Source organism: Triplophysa rosa, linkage group LG3 (genome assembly GCF_024868665.1).
Source record: "Triplophysa rosa linkage group LG3, Trosa_1v2, whole genome shotgun sequence".
Taxonomy (NCBI): Eukaryota; Metazoa; Chordata; class Actinopteri; order Cypriniformes; family Nemacheilidae; genus Triplophysa; species Triplophysa rosa.
This window is the reverse complement of record NC_079892.1, coordinates 4,838,037-4,855,702: the sequence shown is the minus strand read 5'-3', so window position 1 is coordinate 4,855,702 and position 17,666 is coordinate 4,838,037. Positions and strand designations below refer to the sequence as shown.

The 17,666-nt window shown below is 39.1% G+C and overlaps 2 protein-coding genes across 3 annotated transcripts in view; both read left to right on the top strand.

The window, feature by feature from the left end:
• The first annotated feature begins 250 nt into the window (after positions 1–250).
• On the top strand, positions 251–7,846 carry wu:fa25f02 (uncharacterized protein C11orf24 homolog). Of its 2 annotated transcripts, none has more exons than XM_057330472.1 (5): positions 251–501; positions 1,029–1,073; positions 1,796–1,990; positions 5,337–5,462; positions 6,102–7,846. In XM_057330472.1, exons 3-5 carry the CDS (start codon positions 1,825–1,827, stop codon positions 6,911–6,913), a joined length of 1,104 nt encoding a protein of 367 aa, XP_057186455.1. In that variant the 5' UTR covers positions 251–501; positions 1,029–1,073; positions 1,796–1,824; the 3' UTR covers positions 6,914–7,846. The 2 variants fall into 2 exon arrangements, with proteins under 2 accessions (XP_057186455.1, XP_057186457.1); XM_057330474.1 differs by having other exon boundaries at positions 976–1,073.
• A 2,522-nt stretch (positions 7,847–10,368) lies between these two features.
• Positions 10,369–17,666, top strand: part of lrp5 (low density lipoprotein receptor-related protein 5) — a 50,452-nt gene continuing 43,154 nt past the window's right edge. The window contains exon 1 of the mRNA XM_057330160.1: positions 10,369–10,582. Coding sequence (XP_057186143.1) covers positions 10,501–10,582 — 82 coding nt within the window. The 5' untranslated portion in view covers positions 10,369–10,500. The remainder of the gene's footprint in view (positions 10,583–17,666) is intronic.

The window sequence follows — 17,666 nt, the reverse complement described above, 5'->3', positions numbered from 1 at the left end:
GATACTTAGTAGAATTGTCTAATGATCAATTGCTTATAAGTTGCGTTCTACTAATTGAAATACGTCGCCTTTAAAACTCCCCCTACAAATTTCGTGCTAATTTACAGTACGATTTGCTCTCATAGAAAAAGGTTTTGTACTGACTGACTAATAAACTGATGTACAGCTGTATATTTATAAGCGTAACGTGAAGAGCAGAGAACTTTTATTTTAACATCCTTTCGAACTGCAGAGTTTCGCGACCCGGAAGTCCTGCATCAGCTTCTGTCGCGCCACCCTTGTGTCGTGTCTGTCAGCTAGCCGCTACTTTCTTTAAACAGCCCGAATGAATATATGAAGCGTCTGTCAGGGCAGTGACATTAAACACACACTTCATGGGGAAATAAACCGAATTCATTACAGAAACTGCAGTGGAACGACTTGCTCGTGTGAAGATAACTGTTTCAAACGCCGCTGTTTACATTTATGCAAAGTTTCCTAAAAAGGGTTGTTTATGTCTTGGTAAGTACACCCTTCTGAGAATCATGCGTGCAATTTTACAAAATGTTTTAAATAGTTGACACGTGGTTTTTGTTACAGTCTTTCTTTAAATTGTGATTATATTGTAGGTGTAATTGAGTTAATGACTGTACAATTGGTATAATTGTTGTTTATGCCCAGGGAGTAGTGAAAAGATTCAGCAGACACGTGTTTCGTTGCAAACACAACTGACCTACGTAATTAACAATAACTCCAAGTTGCAACTATTATGGCGTTCAATATAAAAATACACACTAATAAGTTTACTTTAAGGGTTTATTTATTTATTTTTGGAATTTATGTGTGACCACATATAATTGATCTCCAATGTGGTTTGAATGTAAATTATTAACCCAGTAGAAAATAACATTCAGCGTGCCGTGCCATACATTTTTCATTTGTTTAAATGTAATGTGTGCAAAACTGTATGATGTTTGTTTGTCTATGCTTCTTTAGATCATATTTCTATAGCAACAAACTGGTTTTCTCATTTCACTGTTTTACTCCAGACCTCTCAGGAGAGACCATCCGTGAATAATCTGCTCCACCTTTGAGTGAGTTCACCACCTTTGTTCAAACTTGGATAGAAGTCATGTGATCTGCAGATCCTGGAACGGGTTTAGTGAGCGCCTCAATGCGGTTTGCCCTCACTGGAGTAGCCAAGTGGTTGTTTAAAGGGGTGTGGCAGGGATTTATGTGTTACACCCAAGGTCCTATTTTTTTCACTTTGAAACTTCCTTATTCCCAACCTTGCCTGCATAACTGCAGCAAAGCATAAACCTTGTAAGAGACATCTAGAGACAAAAGAATTGATTAAAAAAACTCTAGTATGTCATCGGTCATTTAATTTGTTAGTAATACATTTACATTTTCAAATGCAATGAAAAGGAGATCAAATCTTTGGTTTGTTGTAGTGTCCTAAAATTTGAACTAGATGGCGTAATTGAGTCAGTCTTGAGTTCACTGCTTCCCTCACACCATGAAGGGCAGTTATGGTTTTCATTTATTCAGGTCATTATGGAACATCAAGACCTGTTTGTGTATTAATCGCAAGTGTTTCGTAACTCATCCAAGCTGCCTTATTAGTTCAAGAACTACAGAGTTTAAGTGAATAGACAGAAACAGTCAGACTTGCTTTTGGTCTGCTTATATCTGTTTTACAAAAGAGCATCTAACTAAGTGTACATAGAAGTTGCCTCTAGCTAGGACTGATCAAAATGCATTGATTGTATGGTTAATAAAGTTTTCTAAATTGTTCACTTTCTGTATCCTGCAGCTGTTGGGGATGTGACCCTCTCTCACATTATGATCCCAGCCACTCGTGTGATCATGGCCATCCACCCCACCCTGGTATTGCTGCCCATTCTTGGGTTCCTTGTGCTTCCATGTGAGTCCATAGATTCGGACAACGGCTTCCGGATAGTTTCTAATATGACTGTGGAAAATCCATTGAATTGTGACAAGGCATTGTGTAAGTAGACATGTAATGCATCTCAATTTTTGTGTAATTATGTAATATTCCTAAATTAATTATTATTCTTCTGTTTTCATTTCATAGGTAGAAGTATTGTTTTGAGTATTTTCTGAAGGCTAATTTAAAGGGATAGTTCGCCCAAAAATGAATATTCTGTCATCATTTACTTACCCTCATCTCATTTCAAACTTGTATGTCTTACTTTGTGAGACATAAAACACAAAATATGTTTTGAAGAATGTTGGTTACCAAACAACATTGGACCCCATTGACTAGTATGGACACAAAATAGGCATTTCTCGAAATATCTTCTTTTGTGTTCCACAGATAAAAGTCAAATACAGGTTTTGAAAGGCAAGGGGCGGTGAATGATGACAAAATCTTTAGTTTTGACTGAACTATCTCTTTTAAAGTGCCATGTGGTTGTGGTTATTTAAGAAAACAGGTAGTTTGACAATGTACGCAAGACAGACGCATAAAACAGACAAATAAAATGTAAATAATCCAGGTACTCTATTCCATTTCTCTTTCCAAAAGGTTAAGGTTGTTATTCATGCAATCTCAAAATTTTGCGGTGCGCAGAATGAAATACAATCCGCGCGCTACCTTCAGAGATAAAACAGGGTACCTGCGGAATATAGTATTTTTTCACAAAACTAAAGCCATATGTTTCGTTTAGTCTTTTACACATCACGCTTTCCCCTTGAAGGACGTGTACTTTCAAAGAGGGCCATGTGTTTCGCATTTAACATGAAAGGGAAGCTCGGGCTGGCTGTTCTGCTTACGAGCCAGGCGCTCCTTTAGAGGGCGATACCCTTCTGCAGTCTTCGTCAAGACATGCTCGCTTTTTAATTTTTCCTCTCGCTTTGGCCACACACGTTGTACTTGACTCGCCACCTCTGTAAACACACAGACAGTGGTAATGACCCTGGGGCAGGCTGGCTTTGTGTTCGGGGAGCGAGCGGTTGGCTCTGCCTCTTCACATCCGCCCTCCGATAATGCACACGTACGCACTCTGTATCGAATTTCCGTGCCGCGTTAACCGCACGGAGATCGAAGGCAAGGTCAGAATCGCCACTGCCATCTGGAAGTCTGAAATGTTTGGAATGACAGGAGCTATAAATACACAAGCATTCCACATTCCAGCCCAGGGAACGTTGTGTTTTTGGCACGTCAAAGCCGCAACGCACTATAGGGGGACCTGTGGCGACTGCAGTGGGGCGGAAATTAGGCCAGGCCCTTACGGTTTCACACCAGCCTCTGTTTGCCACCTATGCCTCCTGCATGCTGCCGCGCAAGTACACGAGTGCAGACGTGAATGCTTGGCTAGCACTTTGCGTGTGATCCTGTTGTACGTACTTAACGTGCGTTACTGTGGCGCTCAAGTGGTGATAGAGTTACCTTCTAATGTCTGCCATTATGCTGGATGTATTTTTATTTAAGTTCTAGCTCTTAACATACTTAAAGTCTAACATGCTTTTCCCGACTGTCTTTCAAGACATTTTGTACTATAGCGCCCCTTGTGGCGATACAGAGAATGCACATATTGCATCGCATTAAAATTGCGTTTGAACTGACACTTCTAGTTTGAATCTGGAATCATACTTGTATTTAGTTTGTGTCCCCGTCTGCTCCATCTTAAAACATCTGGGGAAATGTTTAATGCAAAAAAATCAATGCAGACCAATGCAGCTGGCCTTTTTATTTTGCATGTCAACGTTGAACAAGAAATGATTCATCTGGCATAGTGGTTGAATATTGATTCACCTGGAGCTTTTAAATGCTAAATAAATGCTCGATCATTGGCAGACTCAGTCCAAAAATGCAAGAAAAGGCTCCAGTGCAAACACACGGCTTCCCGTTAGCGGGCCCCCGTCGGTCCTGGCGTGCTGCAGCCACCTGGTCAAGTAATCAGGGGAAGTGGGAATAGGCAAAAGACGGGGTGCGTGAAAACGGATGTCGAGCTCGAGGTGTGCAGTACGTGCTGTTGGGAGACGATCAAAGAGAAGCACTGCGAGGCCTGTTTTTTCTCCCAGATGCGGCTCGTTCTCGAAGACAGCCGAGCTCGGGATATGCATTTCCATGTCCAGTAACGAGCATTCGGGGACGTTGCTGTCCCAATGAAAACAGCCGAGGTTGATGAGTCACAGATTGTGCCACTCGTTTTATTTTGCTTTTTAGAGGGAGGCTGTAAAATGGATCTGGACTTGACAATCTAAAAACAATCTTTACAAACTTCATTAAATAGTTTGGGTTATTTGAACTCTTAAATTCTGGGGCTGGTAGCACACATTGTCCATGTTTTACGGTTTGGTTATTTATGAGTTGGGGAATTTAGGTAGTGTGTTAGAAGGTTAACTGGATATCCAAAACGGTATGATTTTGATTCACAACCAAAAGTTGTTCTTGTACATTTACATATTATGTTATTTCCCATCTAAAATGTAGGGAGGCAAATAGAAATCTTTTAGTCATTACTTTAAAATACACATTAATTTTGCTGTAAACACCATATTTTATACTATATTATCACCATGCTTTCTGATATCATCTCATATAAAAATTGTGGACTGTTTGGTAACATTGAAACATTTTCTCTAAAGCTGCTTTGAAACTATAGCCGTGGAAAAATTAAGAAACCATTTCAAAGACCATTTTCAGTTTTTATGAATTTACTATTTATAGGTATGTGTTTAGGTAAAATGATCATTTTTGTTTCATTCTGTGAACTACTAACAAGATTTCTCCCAAATTTCAAATTGAATATTGTTTATATTTGCATCTATTTGCAGAAAATGAAAACTGGAGAAACATGTCAAGACCTCAAATACTGCAAAGAAAATGTGTTCATATTCCCTTTTAAGCATTACAACAATAACATTTGAAGAGTTTGGTTCCAAAATGAGAACTCCGTTTTTAAATGTTTCAAAAATCATGTTTTTATGATGTTATTGTGTTTTATTGTGTTAGTTAGCTGTTTTTTTTATTATGGCTTAAATCAAAACAAACCAACTGCAGGTTGATTGATATTAATTGGAATGCACAATAAAAAACATGATTTTTAAAATGTTATCTCATTTTGTATTTAAGAAAGTTCAAAAAAATATTTAAGTGATAGGTTTATCACAGTTTTCATGTGTCTTGTTGGATGACTTTGTCACTCCTGGGGGTTGATTTTGTTGAAATTCAACAGACACTGGACTGGAGTGACCACAACACATCTAGAAATGCTGATTAAATGAAAATTTTGAATGGTCTCTTAATTTGTATCTGCAGTATATTTGCAATATATGCTTCATTTCAAAAGAACCTTGTTGTTGACCAATTTCTTCTCTATTTTCAGGTCAACTTCCTGATTTGTGTACAAACGCCGTTTATGATGAAGACACATCTCGTTGTTATCTGATCAGCTGCCCAGAGAACCTCTGTAAAAATGCCACAAAGATCAAAGACATGTTAGCAAAACAAGGTGTGAATAGGCCTACCGTACTTTTCCGTGGTTTGGCCGCCCATGTGTTTATGTTTTTAACATTACGGTTCTTTTTTTGTGCCTGTGTTTATATTTGATTTGTTTAGTTTAGTAACCTTCACCCCTATTTTTCTTTCTTAAATCATCCGTTTCATAGATCTCCTGCATATGAATTGGGGACAAATGGGGTCAATCTCAATAAATATAATAATTTAATATTAGAGTTGGAATTAAACTCTACAGATCTGTGACCCTCCAGGATTTAAGCGGAATAACACTAATAGCATAAACTGCCTACAGTCGAGTCTGTTAGAAGAGATTTTCACTGGGCAAGTTAGTTAAACTGTCATCATGTTTACAGCAAGATTCCAGGACAAGAACAACATCCAGAATAACAACACATGAAATAGATGTATGATGGAAAACATTTATATACAACAATTTTCAGTACAGTAACCATTACAGTAATGCAACCTTAGATATACAGTATGTACACTATACATAGATTGTTTTTTAGAGGTTTCCATAAGCTGTATACGATTCTGGCATATTGGCAGTCCATCTGTAACTATAGTTTTTTGAGGTTTGCATTACGTTGCCAGATCTCACCATTTACCTCTCCGCACTTTTATTTTGCAGAATCTTTCCTTGTGGAAACTGAGCTTTCCCATCATTCCTCTGGAAACAACTCCTCCCTGCCTTCTCAAGACGGTTCCTCTGCAAACGGCAGACAACAATTTAGACCTACCGTTAACATCTCTAGCACTTCCAGTCCAACAAACCCGCCTGGTTTTCTTAACGGATCAACAGTTTCTACCAAACCACAGACAACTCCATCAAAGCAAGCTGCTGGATCTAAGGAGATCGCAGGAGGAGTTATTCCTACAGCAATTCCTACAATAACAACAACACCAACTAACACATCCACTTCTACAACCACGACTACAGCAACCACAACTAAACCCACGACAACATCCACCAGCACATCCGTCACCACAACAGTTGCACAAACCACAATTCCACAACAACCTTCCCCACCTTCACCGTCAGGGGCCGAAACATCCACCAGCATCTCACCATCAGTGCCTACAACACCTCCATCCATCCCTTCCTCAAAACCAGTGCAACCTTCTCCAGTAGCAACATCCACAAAGCCATCACCAACCACAGCAAAAACCTCAACACGTCCATTAGTCGTGCCATCCACACCGCCTAAAGACAATGGGGACCAAAGTAGGACTGACCAAGCCAAGGTGGAGGTGGCCGGTGACCCTCTCACCATTCACCTGTTGAACACCAGCTCTCTGCTTGCTGTGCTAATGTTCGGCCTTCTGTTCTTTGTGGTCACAGTTGCGTTGTTTCTCAAGCAAGGTTACGAGAGCTACAGGCGAAAGGATTACACTCAGGTCGACTATCTTATCAATGGGATGTACTCCGATTCAGGGGTCTGAGGAGATGGGTTACGTTTCGTTGGAAGATTTTGACTTTTCCGGGGTTTGCTAGCTGCTCCTCATGCTCAAAGTGGTAGCACTTACATTTCAAAAGCCCTGTGCAACTTTCATTCTTATAAAAGGGGTCGTTCACCCAAAAATGAAAAATCCTTCCTCATTTACTCATCCTCATGTCATTCCAAACCTGTATGACTTAGTTTCTTCTGCAGAACACAAAAGAAGATATTTTGAAGAACGTTGGTTCCATTGACTTCCTCAGAATATCTTCTCATGTGTTCAACAGAAAAAAAGTGTCATGACATGAGGGTGAATAAATGACAAAATTTTCATTTTTGGTGAACTGTCCCTTTAAGGAAATCTTACTGGTGCTCAAATACTAAATGTATTGAGTTAGTTAGTATGACGAGTGTTTTCTTTCTATGCAGATTTAGCTTCCTCGTAATTCTGGAAAGATGGGGTGAAGCCTTAGCGTGAATTTAACCCATAACCTATGTTCAACGAATGTTATAAAGGAATTCATAGTGCAATATTTGGAAATGTTTGACTTGTTTTGCCATTTATGTGTTTTGTAACAGTGTTTCATAAGCAGTTAAAAGGTTCTCTGCAATAATTGCCTTTTTTATGTTTGACTGAATTGTCCGGGAACATTCAAAGAATTGTTTAAAAATTATTGTCTTTTGATCGTCAGTGTTTTTCTTGTGTGAGGAACCAATGCCAAACCAGGAATTGCGGCACAGAAGCACATTGTCAAGCCAAGGGAATAAATTAGCCATTGTGTATTTAGTGTCTGGAACAAAGAAAAGATTATGATATTACTGTACGAGATCTAAGGAAGGCAAGAAGAATGATAGTTTGATATGTGCCAAATTGATTTTGTAAGTCTTAATAGCTGCATTGTATGAAAAGATATATAATAAAGAAAAGATACTTTGCAAGAAAAATGCCTAGCAGTCTGTTCTTGTATTTTATGATGTGTACTTAACCGCGATCCATTACTGGGAATCTGCACCCGTACAACGTTATTGTTCACAAACTTCTACGTATTCCCACCCCCTCTCTTGTTCTTTATAATACGTTTGGTTTAAGATCATAAAAGTCTAGTACTCTCAGTTCTGTTTAACACTTCAACCACATTTAAGGACAATTCTGCCCCAAAATCAGCACAGATGCATAAACTGAAGATTTGGTCAGGGTCTTTCCACGACCTTAAGGAGGAGTCCATTGCCTCCTAGTCTCTTTTGGAGCCAACGGCCCCCCCAAGACATCGGTTTCTAAGTGTTTTATGAGAAATGCATATCAAGCATCCTTTGGAGTAAACAAGATGCCATACCAAAAACAAACCACATCTGACGGCCAATAATTGTGCCTTTGATGCACATTGTCTCATTTTAAATGTCTGGAAATTTAATTGGCAAAATAACGAGTTGGGAGGAAGGTGCGCCGACACCTTTACAACAAGCTCACCAGGGGATGGTTTTGTTTGGGGGGAAAAACACCTTAAAATGTGGAATTTATTGAAGCGGTGCAGTTTGAAGTATGGAGTCTTTTGTTATATTCTGCGTTGTGGATATGCAAGTGGTCTGCTGATCTGAAAACATCCTTTCGCAACCTATGCTTACCACATTTCTTGTTGATTGCCATGTTTCCATAAATCCCAGGCCATGCAATTTCCCAATATCTCTCTTTCTCTTGGCACTTGTATCCTAAGTGTTACATTTCGTGAGAATGATGTTGATAAACATCCAATAAAAATTTTAACTGCTGTCCAAGAAAAACTATTCGTAAACAGCAGTGTGGATGATGGTGTGGTATTGATACTCAGTTATTAGGCCTTTATTGCCTACATATTTCAACAAAATATCTCTGTTTTACGTGATTGTGTAACGCGGTGGCGGACGGCTGGGCCCCAGGCTGTACAAACACAATCCTGTCTATGAATTTTTGGAGAGGAGTAGGTGCAACCGGGTTAAAGCATGTTGAAATGATGCCTCTATAAACCCTTTGTTTTAAAAGGACTCCATCCAGATAGCATCGGTTACACCAGAAATATGTTTTGCGTTAGGTTTTGGGTGTATTACTGCAAAGTCTAATATTAAAGAGTAACAACGGGCAATGGAGAAAGTGGTGCACGGTGCTTGCTTGATCAAAGAGAATGCCAAGAGTAATATCGCACAGGTGACCGTAAAGGCAGGTTTCATTACGGCATATTTCTCAGGGCCCGGGAATTACTGCCTCCTCTCCTCACACGCACTCACCAGGGCCACATATGGTTTCACTTTGGACGTTGGACCAGTTGTAGAACTTCTTTTACCATTCAACCCAACGTGTGTTTTCAGTCCGCCAGGGGTTCGGTTTGATCCTTGATGTTTACAGCACCTCAGGACCTTTGAAAGAGGCTGAAATGAATCAGAGTTTTTTATAACATGCACTTTCATAGGAACACAAATAAAGTGTAACAGGCTTGCAGCTAACAGGAAAAGCTGTGCCAGGGTTGGCATATTAGGTCTTGTTTTCTCTGTAGAACCAATGAGGTCATTTACTGTGAGTTTGATCTATTGTTGGACTACAAATTGATGAAAGTTCAAAAAGGGGTCCAGATAGCCGGTCATAAATGCAATGTCGTTGATGAACATTTGTTCTTATTCTGCTAATATTACTGATGCATTGTACCAAACGTTATTACATGCAACTTTTGGTAACAAAGTTCTACCAAACGTTACAGTGAAATTTTTTTCTTCTATTAAAAATACCCTGGTTTGCAACAGTGTACATAGAGTTCTGCAAAAAAAGAGGAAGATTCCAAAAATGTGAAATGTTTTTTATTTAACTTTACTGTAAATACCATACACATCGCTTCTCTTGCAAACGAATGGTACATTTTACCTTATATGTTACAAGACAAAAACAGAAATGAAACCTCAATATTGCACAAGTGCACTTTTTATGACTAAATATAATTCCCTTTATGTTCAGAGAAATTGTTTTCCAGTAGTATTGTTTGGGGAAATGAAACTGAGATACTAGGTCAGATCCTACTGAGACATGATGCCATTAGGTTCATGGCTTGAAGGCACTTGTAAATGTGATGTAAATATACAATAAAAATAAGAACACTTACTTAACATTAGCCTACTTCAAGTTGTTTATATATATTTTGTTATGTTTAATGTATTGTGTTTATTAAGTTGTGTATTGCATATCTCCCATTGTTACGTCTTTTCCTTGCATCTATTAATTGTTTGCATTTATATCTGCATTTATTGGCCGTGTCTACTCGACGTAAACGTGTTTGTCACTTTTTATATGCCATGCTTATAATATCTTACATTTCTGCTCTTGAACAGAAAGAGCACTACTTTGACTCTCCTCCACGGGCAGCAGACTGGCGACGCGAACGCGCCACAGCGCCGCGCAGTCCCACTTGATGACGTCGATCAGTTTCCGCTGTCAGTCATTCCCCTCCTCGTGCCTCCTCTACTATCAGAGGGCTGGAAGAGTCGGGAAAAAAAACTTGCGAGCGATCGACCTAAACTCGGACTGCAAACTTTCTCCTAACACCGATACCTCGAAGAAATGGAGTTGGGATTATGGAATTAAAGCCCGGATCGCTTGCGATGGAGATTTTATTGCTGGGTCTGCTGCTTTGTTGTAGTCTGACTGTGATTCGCGGTGAGTTAAATAGTTTAAGCGCTTTTTTCACGTCTCTGAGGTGTTGAAGTCATTATACCGCCACGAACAATGTGAAACAAAGTAGGATCGTAGGTGCGAAGAGCAAAACGAAGTAGCGCACGGTGGTTCTCGCGTAACTTTTATTTTGTGACGAGCACGCGTTTACAAAGTTCATATAATTTGAAATGTGACTTTTAAGTTTTAGCAGCAACTTTACATGTGTAGCCGTCGCGAGTCAAGTCTGCGTTAAGTTCAGCTGTAACGTAAACTTTGCACTTGCTTAGATCAACGAGAGTTGAACTTCTCGAAGTGGTGCGTAAACTAAAATGAGGGTTTCGTGAAAGTTTTTGATATGTTTAATCGGAGTTTTGTGAGGTCCCGGGACGTATGAACTGCTCTGGTTGAGTGTTACGGAGGCCTCGGTGGTGTCGGATGTCAAACATAGCCAGAAAGAAGAGTGTAAAGTTATTTAATGGACTTTAACAAGTTCTTTTCGTTTTTTACTTGGTGTTATTTTATTTGATCATCATCTTGTCAATAATTCTTATCAATAAATGAAAACGGTTGCATAAACTGTTAAAGTTTGATAAAAGTGAGAAAGCGTTAAAGTTGAAGGGTTGTTTTGGCATAAATGATCATGTCAGATAGTATCGTAATGTAACGTTAGTTGAGTGCTAAGAACAACATCACTGAACACTGTATCTAGACTCGGGTATAAATCTAATTCGTTCAGACTGGCATGCGCTTGAATATTTATAGTTTTAGCACTATGTACTCATTATTGGTTAACTGGGATGTTTGCGTTCTGGCCTGATTTGTTCATTCTGAACTTTTTTTGTTTTTGCTTTTGGGAAAAGAAAGCAAAGCGCGAATATTTTTAACCGGGTGCACTCACTGGACTGACGTCACTTTACCTGCATCACCTGAAATTTATGTATATTCTACTCACAGACCTCATTCATAACTCTACTCATAATACTCTATAACCCCCCACCTCATATTCCTGTTGTATCACCTTTATGAAAACAAACCGTGGCTTTGTGCCCCCCCCCAAATACTTAAACTTAGAATTTTAATTAAACCAAACATATTCAATCATACAATGCTGGAACATCAATTGTTTTGGTTGGTGGTATTATTGTTCTGTTTGGTTGCACAAAATGTATGAGAAATTTCTATATTTCATAAAATGCCACCAAAGCTTTGGTCCCCCTGGACCCGTCTTGGGGCCCCCCAGGGGGCCACGGCCCCCTTTGAGATCCACTGGTTTAACTATAGTAACCATGTTCTGTAGTTTTGTTTGTAGCAAAATGTTTAACATGAACGTCAGCTAATGAAAATCAGCTCATGTACATGGAAACTTTGATTCCGATATTTATATTTGTACTAAACAGTGCATAGATCTGTGAACTCTCTGTGAAATGTCGTTGGGTTAACGGCACATAAGAGTCATGGGTTTAAAATTCAAAAGAACACATAATGATAAACAAAATGATTCCTGTAGACTGTAAGTCACTGTGTAAAACTCTTGATATGGTGTAAAAGTGTTGACATCTTCAGTTTGACATCGTATTTTACAATCTTTTGATACAGTTAAGTGTTCTTCTAATTTGGCGATGTAAGATATTTGAAATACAGTAGTGTAGGGCTGTGCTGTTACCACACAGTTTCTAATGTTGCAATGCAATTAAGAGAACATCATGTTATTATTTGTTCTGTGCATGCGGTTGTGGTTTTCGCGTGTTTCTGAAGGAATTATTCAGGTCACGTCAGTAGCAGGGCTGTGTATTGGCAAGTGCCTCCCGATACGATACATATCACGATAGATGGGTCACGATACAATATATTGCTAGGTATTTCGATACGATACACATTTGCGATATATTGCAATACTTTAAATAGAAAATGTAAAAAGTAGAGCTAGAAATACAACATGCTGTGCACCACCTGGGGTTTTCTGAAAGGATAAGTGTAAAAACATCCCTTACCTCTGCAGAGTGGCCATGATGTGCGATTCATGGACCTTTAGATCAGAGGTTTGGGTTCCCAGCATTTATTTTCTATAACTCACTACTCCATGACTTGTTTTTAAAACCGAAGCACACCCACACATCAGCTCTGAGAGCTCGAAGCGTTCTTATATTTCTCACCATGCTTGCTTCCACGTACTTTTGGCCGTATGTATATGGCCGTATATGTTACATGTATCAATATTTTTGCACAGCCCTAGTCATTAGCGACTCGCGAGTGGTGTTATGTCATCTTTGTCAGGTTGGCATGACATCTGTCTGCCAGAAGACATCAGTGAACGTGTCAGTCTTTTGTTGTTATACAAATTTAATAAGCTATATGGATTTTAACCCTGGACCGTGTCAAAAATGATACATCTTGTTGAAATTTTAAATAAAAAAGGAAATTTTATGCATTCGTCAGTCAGGCTCCTACTATCAATGTTTGCAATAAATTGAAATGTGAAGTTTGCATTTGGATAAAAGTGTTCAGTGGTGGAAAGAACAGGAAATATAACATCCATCTATTCAGTCCTTTGCATAAAAGCATGGCTGTATTGTTTAATTTTGAAAAATAAGTATGAGCTCAATTGTTGTTTTTTATGTGCCCTAATATGTCTCCTTGCTTATCTCAAACTGTTTCATCGTGCAATCCAATTTTTTTTAATTGCATTGTTGGCAAGGCTTTTATTTTGTAAACATATTGACTTTACATTAGGGCCATACGAGGTTTCACAGGGTTTACCTGTTTTTTCAACACAGTGCATTTGCTTACTTGCATGCGTGTTTTCTTTGACTCAATCTCACGACATAACTGTGCGATGTCTCGCTGATAAGAACTGGAGGAAGTGTGCAAACGTTTTGATCGTAATCAGACAGATCAGGTAGGTGAAGGAGGCAAAGAGGATAGGCAGAAACATTTTCGTTTGAACCTCTTTCGTCCACCTTTCAGGACCCTTCACTTGTTTGTAGACCTCTATCCTCCTGCGAGCTACTCCCATTGGAGGGCTATTCATTCTGGTGACAAACTCAGACTCCTCAGCTGTTTCTTTGTGCTCTTCCTCTACAAAGGAGGAGCCCAGTGGGCCCAGGTGCTCTCAAGCCCCCCTCCCGGCACTACACAGGACAGAGGAACGGAAGTTTGGAAGTCATATGGGTGCTCGGGTATGCTGTGGAAATGAGTTCTCCTAAGGGCGTCTGTTTACAGAGATTAGCCGTTGTTTCGTCAAATGTATGGCTGTGTTTAAAATGCCTTTTGAAACCAGGTTCACTTTGCTTTGTCCTTTAGATCTCTGGCATGCTGCCTCTGAAACCATTAAAGAATTTGCAGGAGTCCAGAGTCAGAGTGTTTTTTCTCTTTCTTAGGTGGCTCTTAGAATTGGAGTGCGAGAGGTTTTTGTTGACCAGCGTTGTAGAAGACTTGCAGAATAGAATAGTCTCTGAGTGGCTTCTCATTTTGTTTTTCTTTAATAAACTGCTGAAAAGAAAACACTCATGTTTGAAACAAAGACATTTTAAATAGTTAAAAAAATAAAAATTCCAAGGTGAAGTTTTGCTGTTTCACATTTTTTATGTAGGAATGCACGATAAATTGGTATCGGACGTTAAATGGTCCCGATAATAAAATCCGGCCGATAAATTATAGCTGAAAAATTATTAAAGAGTACATATCTCGGGATTTTTAAGGTCCTACTTTGGTTTATTGAGTGTCCAACAACAAGTTTATGTACATACAAGGTGTCAAAACACTATTATTTCGTAATAATAGGCAGTTATTCTTACCTTACGTCTTGACTGACTCTCAAATGATGCGTTCCGCGATTCATCCGTCTAATCCCCTCCTTTCCGCTAGCCTAGTCTGATGTGATTGGTCAGATGGTCTAGTCTGCTGTGATTGGTCTACTGCGAATGAGGCTCACGAGCTACAGTGTTTGGGGGAGAAGAGTGAAGTTTTCGCGGGCAGTCCTAGCAAAACGTTGGCAGGGACTATATGTAGTGACGTAAATCTGCGGCGGTTTGCGAATCGGACTAGGGACGACTCGTTAGCGTGATTCAGAGTCGACTCCCTTTTTTCCAAGCCAATAACTTTGTTATACATTCACCTTCGGATTTACAACTTCGCAGACTGCTTACTTTCAAACACGCCAACATTACACACTGCATGAAATGTGATTTTCATGATCTCTTGTTATGTACTCTTTAAAAGTTTCCTCTGGTTGAACAACTTGAGGTGCACGCTGCTCACAATTAAAATCCATTACAGTACTGTCTTTCTGTCAGGATCATTTACCTACTGTTATTAGCAAAACATTGTTGATGTAGAGACAGTGTGTAGATATTTATGAATGTGTAAATTATAGGAAGAAGCGCATATTATTTGAATCGGACTGCTGTCTGAATGCTTTCTGTCTTTAGACCTGTTCGACTTGTGGCTATTAAGAACACTTTACTGGGTTGCTCTGGAAAAACATCTATAATTTCTTTAATAAATAAAAAAAATAATAACCATACAAGTTTAAAAGTTAAAGAATCTTTAATTAGTGTGAAGTAGGCTTGGTTCTAATGGTAACTAATGGTTACCTTGTTTTCTGCAGTGAATGTTTTCAAATAAAAGTTGTCCACTTTTTGCCTTTTGTTTCAGTCTCAGAAGATGTTATATTAATATTTAAATACTGAAATACTAAATACTCGGCCAATATATTGATTATCGGCTCCAATGTTAAAAAATGATCGGTTACCGGCCAAAATGTACATATCGATGGATCCCTATTTTTATGCTATGAAATTTTGTGGGTATTTTATTATCAACTAATTGAAAAAAAAACCCTCAATATAGAACTAAAAAAGTATATAATGGTTATCTTTGCTTCGGTCAATGTGTAAATGCAAGACATTTATTGCAGGCTCAAGGCTAGTCCCTTAGGACCGAAAAGCGAATTTAATTTTCTTTAAATATAGCCTAGCGATCCGCCAACTAATCTGTTGGTTTTGCTCATAACTGAAGGCTGACGTTCTAAAACAACGTGCAGTGAGTAAGCTCATCTGTTCGGGTTGGAGATTGTGCCGGGGGACCGGTCGTGGTTGTTATGCATCATGCTGGTGGGTTTTTCGTGCACATTTGGGCCGCAGAAGTCCGTGTGATCTCATAAAACAGTGCAGCTGTTGGGACGCGGTTATCTGTTTAATCCCCGCTGCTCTGTGCTCGCATGGGAAGGAGGTGTTGGGGTCCACCCAGGCCAGCCGTGGGCTCTGGAGGATCATTTCAGAGTTGAAAAAGCAAAATCGGCTTTCTTGCAGATTTAAGTTGCAATTGAATGCTTGAATGCATGTGTATTGCAAATAAACCAAACTTTGTAAAATGTTTGTTATATAGCAATTAAATGTTTGCATGTGCACAATGGGCAGAACCAACCACCTCAGTGTTTTAAATAGAGACCTAATAAAAAAATCTACTTGAAGCAGTTCACTTAGTGCATTATGGGATATCTCATCTGATAAGTGTTCCACTGCAATAAGAAAGAGTAGACCTCCGTCTCTTTCTCTGAATGATGTATGTTTCTCTTTGATGTTTGAAAGATGTTGGAAGAAAGGAGTGAAAGACATGGACAGAGTTGACAGAGAAATTGTGCGAACAATGTGGGCGAAGACAAAATTGTAGTTTGATGTCTGGAGACTGTTGTTGCTTTTCTCCAGCATGTGAACGTCATGCTTCTGTCCCTGTTTAGCGGATGCGATGTGTTGTTTGTATGACATGTATACAAAATGAAAATATTGCTAAAGGACATTTCCCGTGGTCGTAGAAGAATTGAAGTGTTTTGAAGTGTAGGTGTTGCTTGACAGTTTTTGCATCATTTTGATGTTTGCGTGATATTTGTCGTGTTATCAGGTATCCAATTTCTACCAACGTGTTTTCGTAAGTCTACGCGCTGATGGTTGTAAATAGCTACACGGCTCAGAATAGACAAAGGCGTTTTCCAGATAGCGGTATGTATAGCACATACTATGTATGCTTGTGTTTTGTAAGCTAAAATTCACATGTATTTAAATTACGTGGCTAATCAATCTCAGGCTTTGTCACATGTTACATATGCTTCTGCTTCTTTAAAGTTTCTTTAAGAGTCCACAGACATAACTCCAATTTTACATTTACATAAAACCGTTGGTTTTTGCTTTTGTCCAAACTGGCTTAGTGTATTTAATCTATACAGTTTTTTATCAGTATGTGTGTTCCCTGGGCCAACTGAACTACAGGAACAATAGTACGATCTTTATTTTTTATAATGTCAAAATTTTTTAAGGAGTCTATGGGTGCATCCCAGTAGTCCAATGGATTCAGAAAGTTGTGCACGTATTGTGATGACTCTCAATTTTAGGAGGTCTTTGGTTGTTTCCTAGCACAATCTCTTTGCACAGAGGATCTCCCAAAGACAATTGCAGGCTGGTTTTCCTCGCTGGTGGTTGCTGATAAAATAACCCTCAAGCCAAAAAATGCTGCGGTGTTGACTTTCAGATAACGGCAAATCACAAATCGGCTCTGTTTAGTCTCGTAAGACCGCTTTCTTAGTGGTTACCAGCCTGGGCAGAAAGGTCACATGACTGAAAATGCCACATGCTTTTGAGGTCTCGCTTACTTGGCTTACTTTTTTTAGTGGTGTATGCGAAGGTAAGCATGGTGGGCTGATTTAAACAGCCCACCCCAGTGACCCCACTTTTCGGAAAATGTAAAAATATTTTTGCATCTTGCAACGTTTACTTGGTAAAATAAGACCTCATTCTTGACACCAGGGTTGGTTGTTGTTTGGTAATTGTAAATTAGATAACTGAAACTTTGAAAAGTGATGAAAGCAACAAAATGATTCGTCCTAAGAAAGGAAGATAGATGGTTTCTATCCAACGTTCACTAAGAAGATTTTAGTTTCTAGCTGTTTTTTGAATGGTACGTGAATTGGATTATCATGCATACGCCTGGGGCCCAGGACCTAAATTGTCTTTCTGACAAGTTTTAACCGCCTTCACGTGCTTATTTTATTAACTTCTTAATAGCGTCCCAGTAACGCATATGGACTCAAACAGCA

Bases quoted from the DNA above. Each gene is read 5' to 3' on its own strand.
- wu:fa25f02 (XM_057330472.1), top strand. From the start codon at position 1,825: ATGATCCCAGCCACTCGTGTGATCATGGCCATCCACCCCACCCTGGTA. The intron at 1,991-5,336 runs GTAAGTAGACAT...CTCTATTTTCAG, and splicing joins GAATTGTGACAAGGCATTGT to GTCAACTTCCTGATTTGTGT. The intron at 5,463-6,101 runs GTGTGAATAGGC...TTTATTTTGCAG, and splicing joins AGACATGTTAGCAAAACAAG to AATCTTTCCTTGTGGAAACT.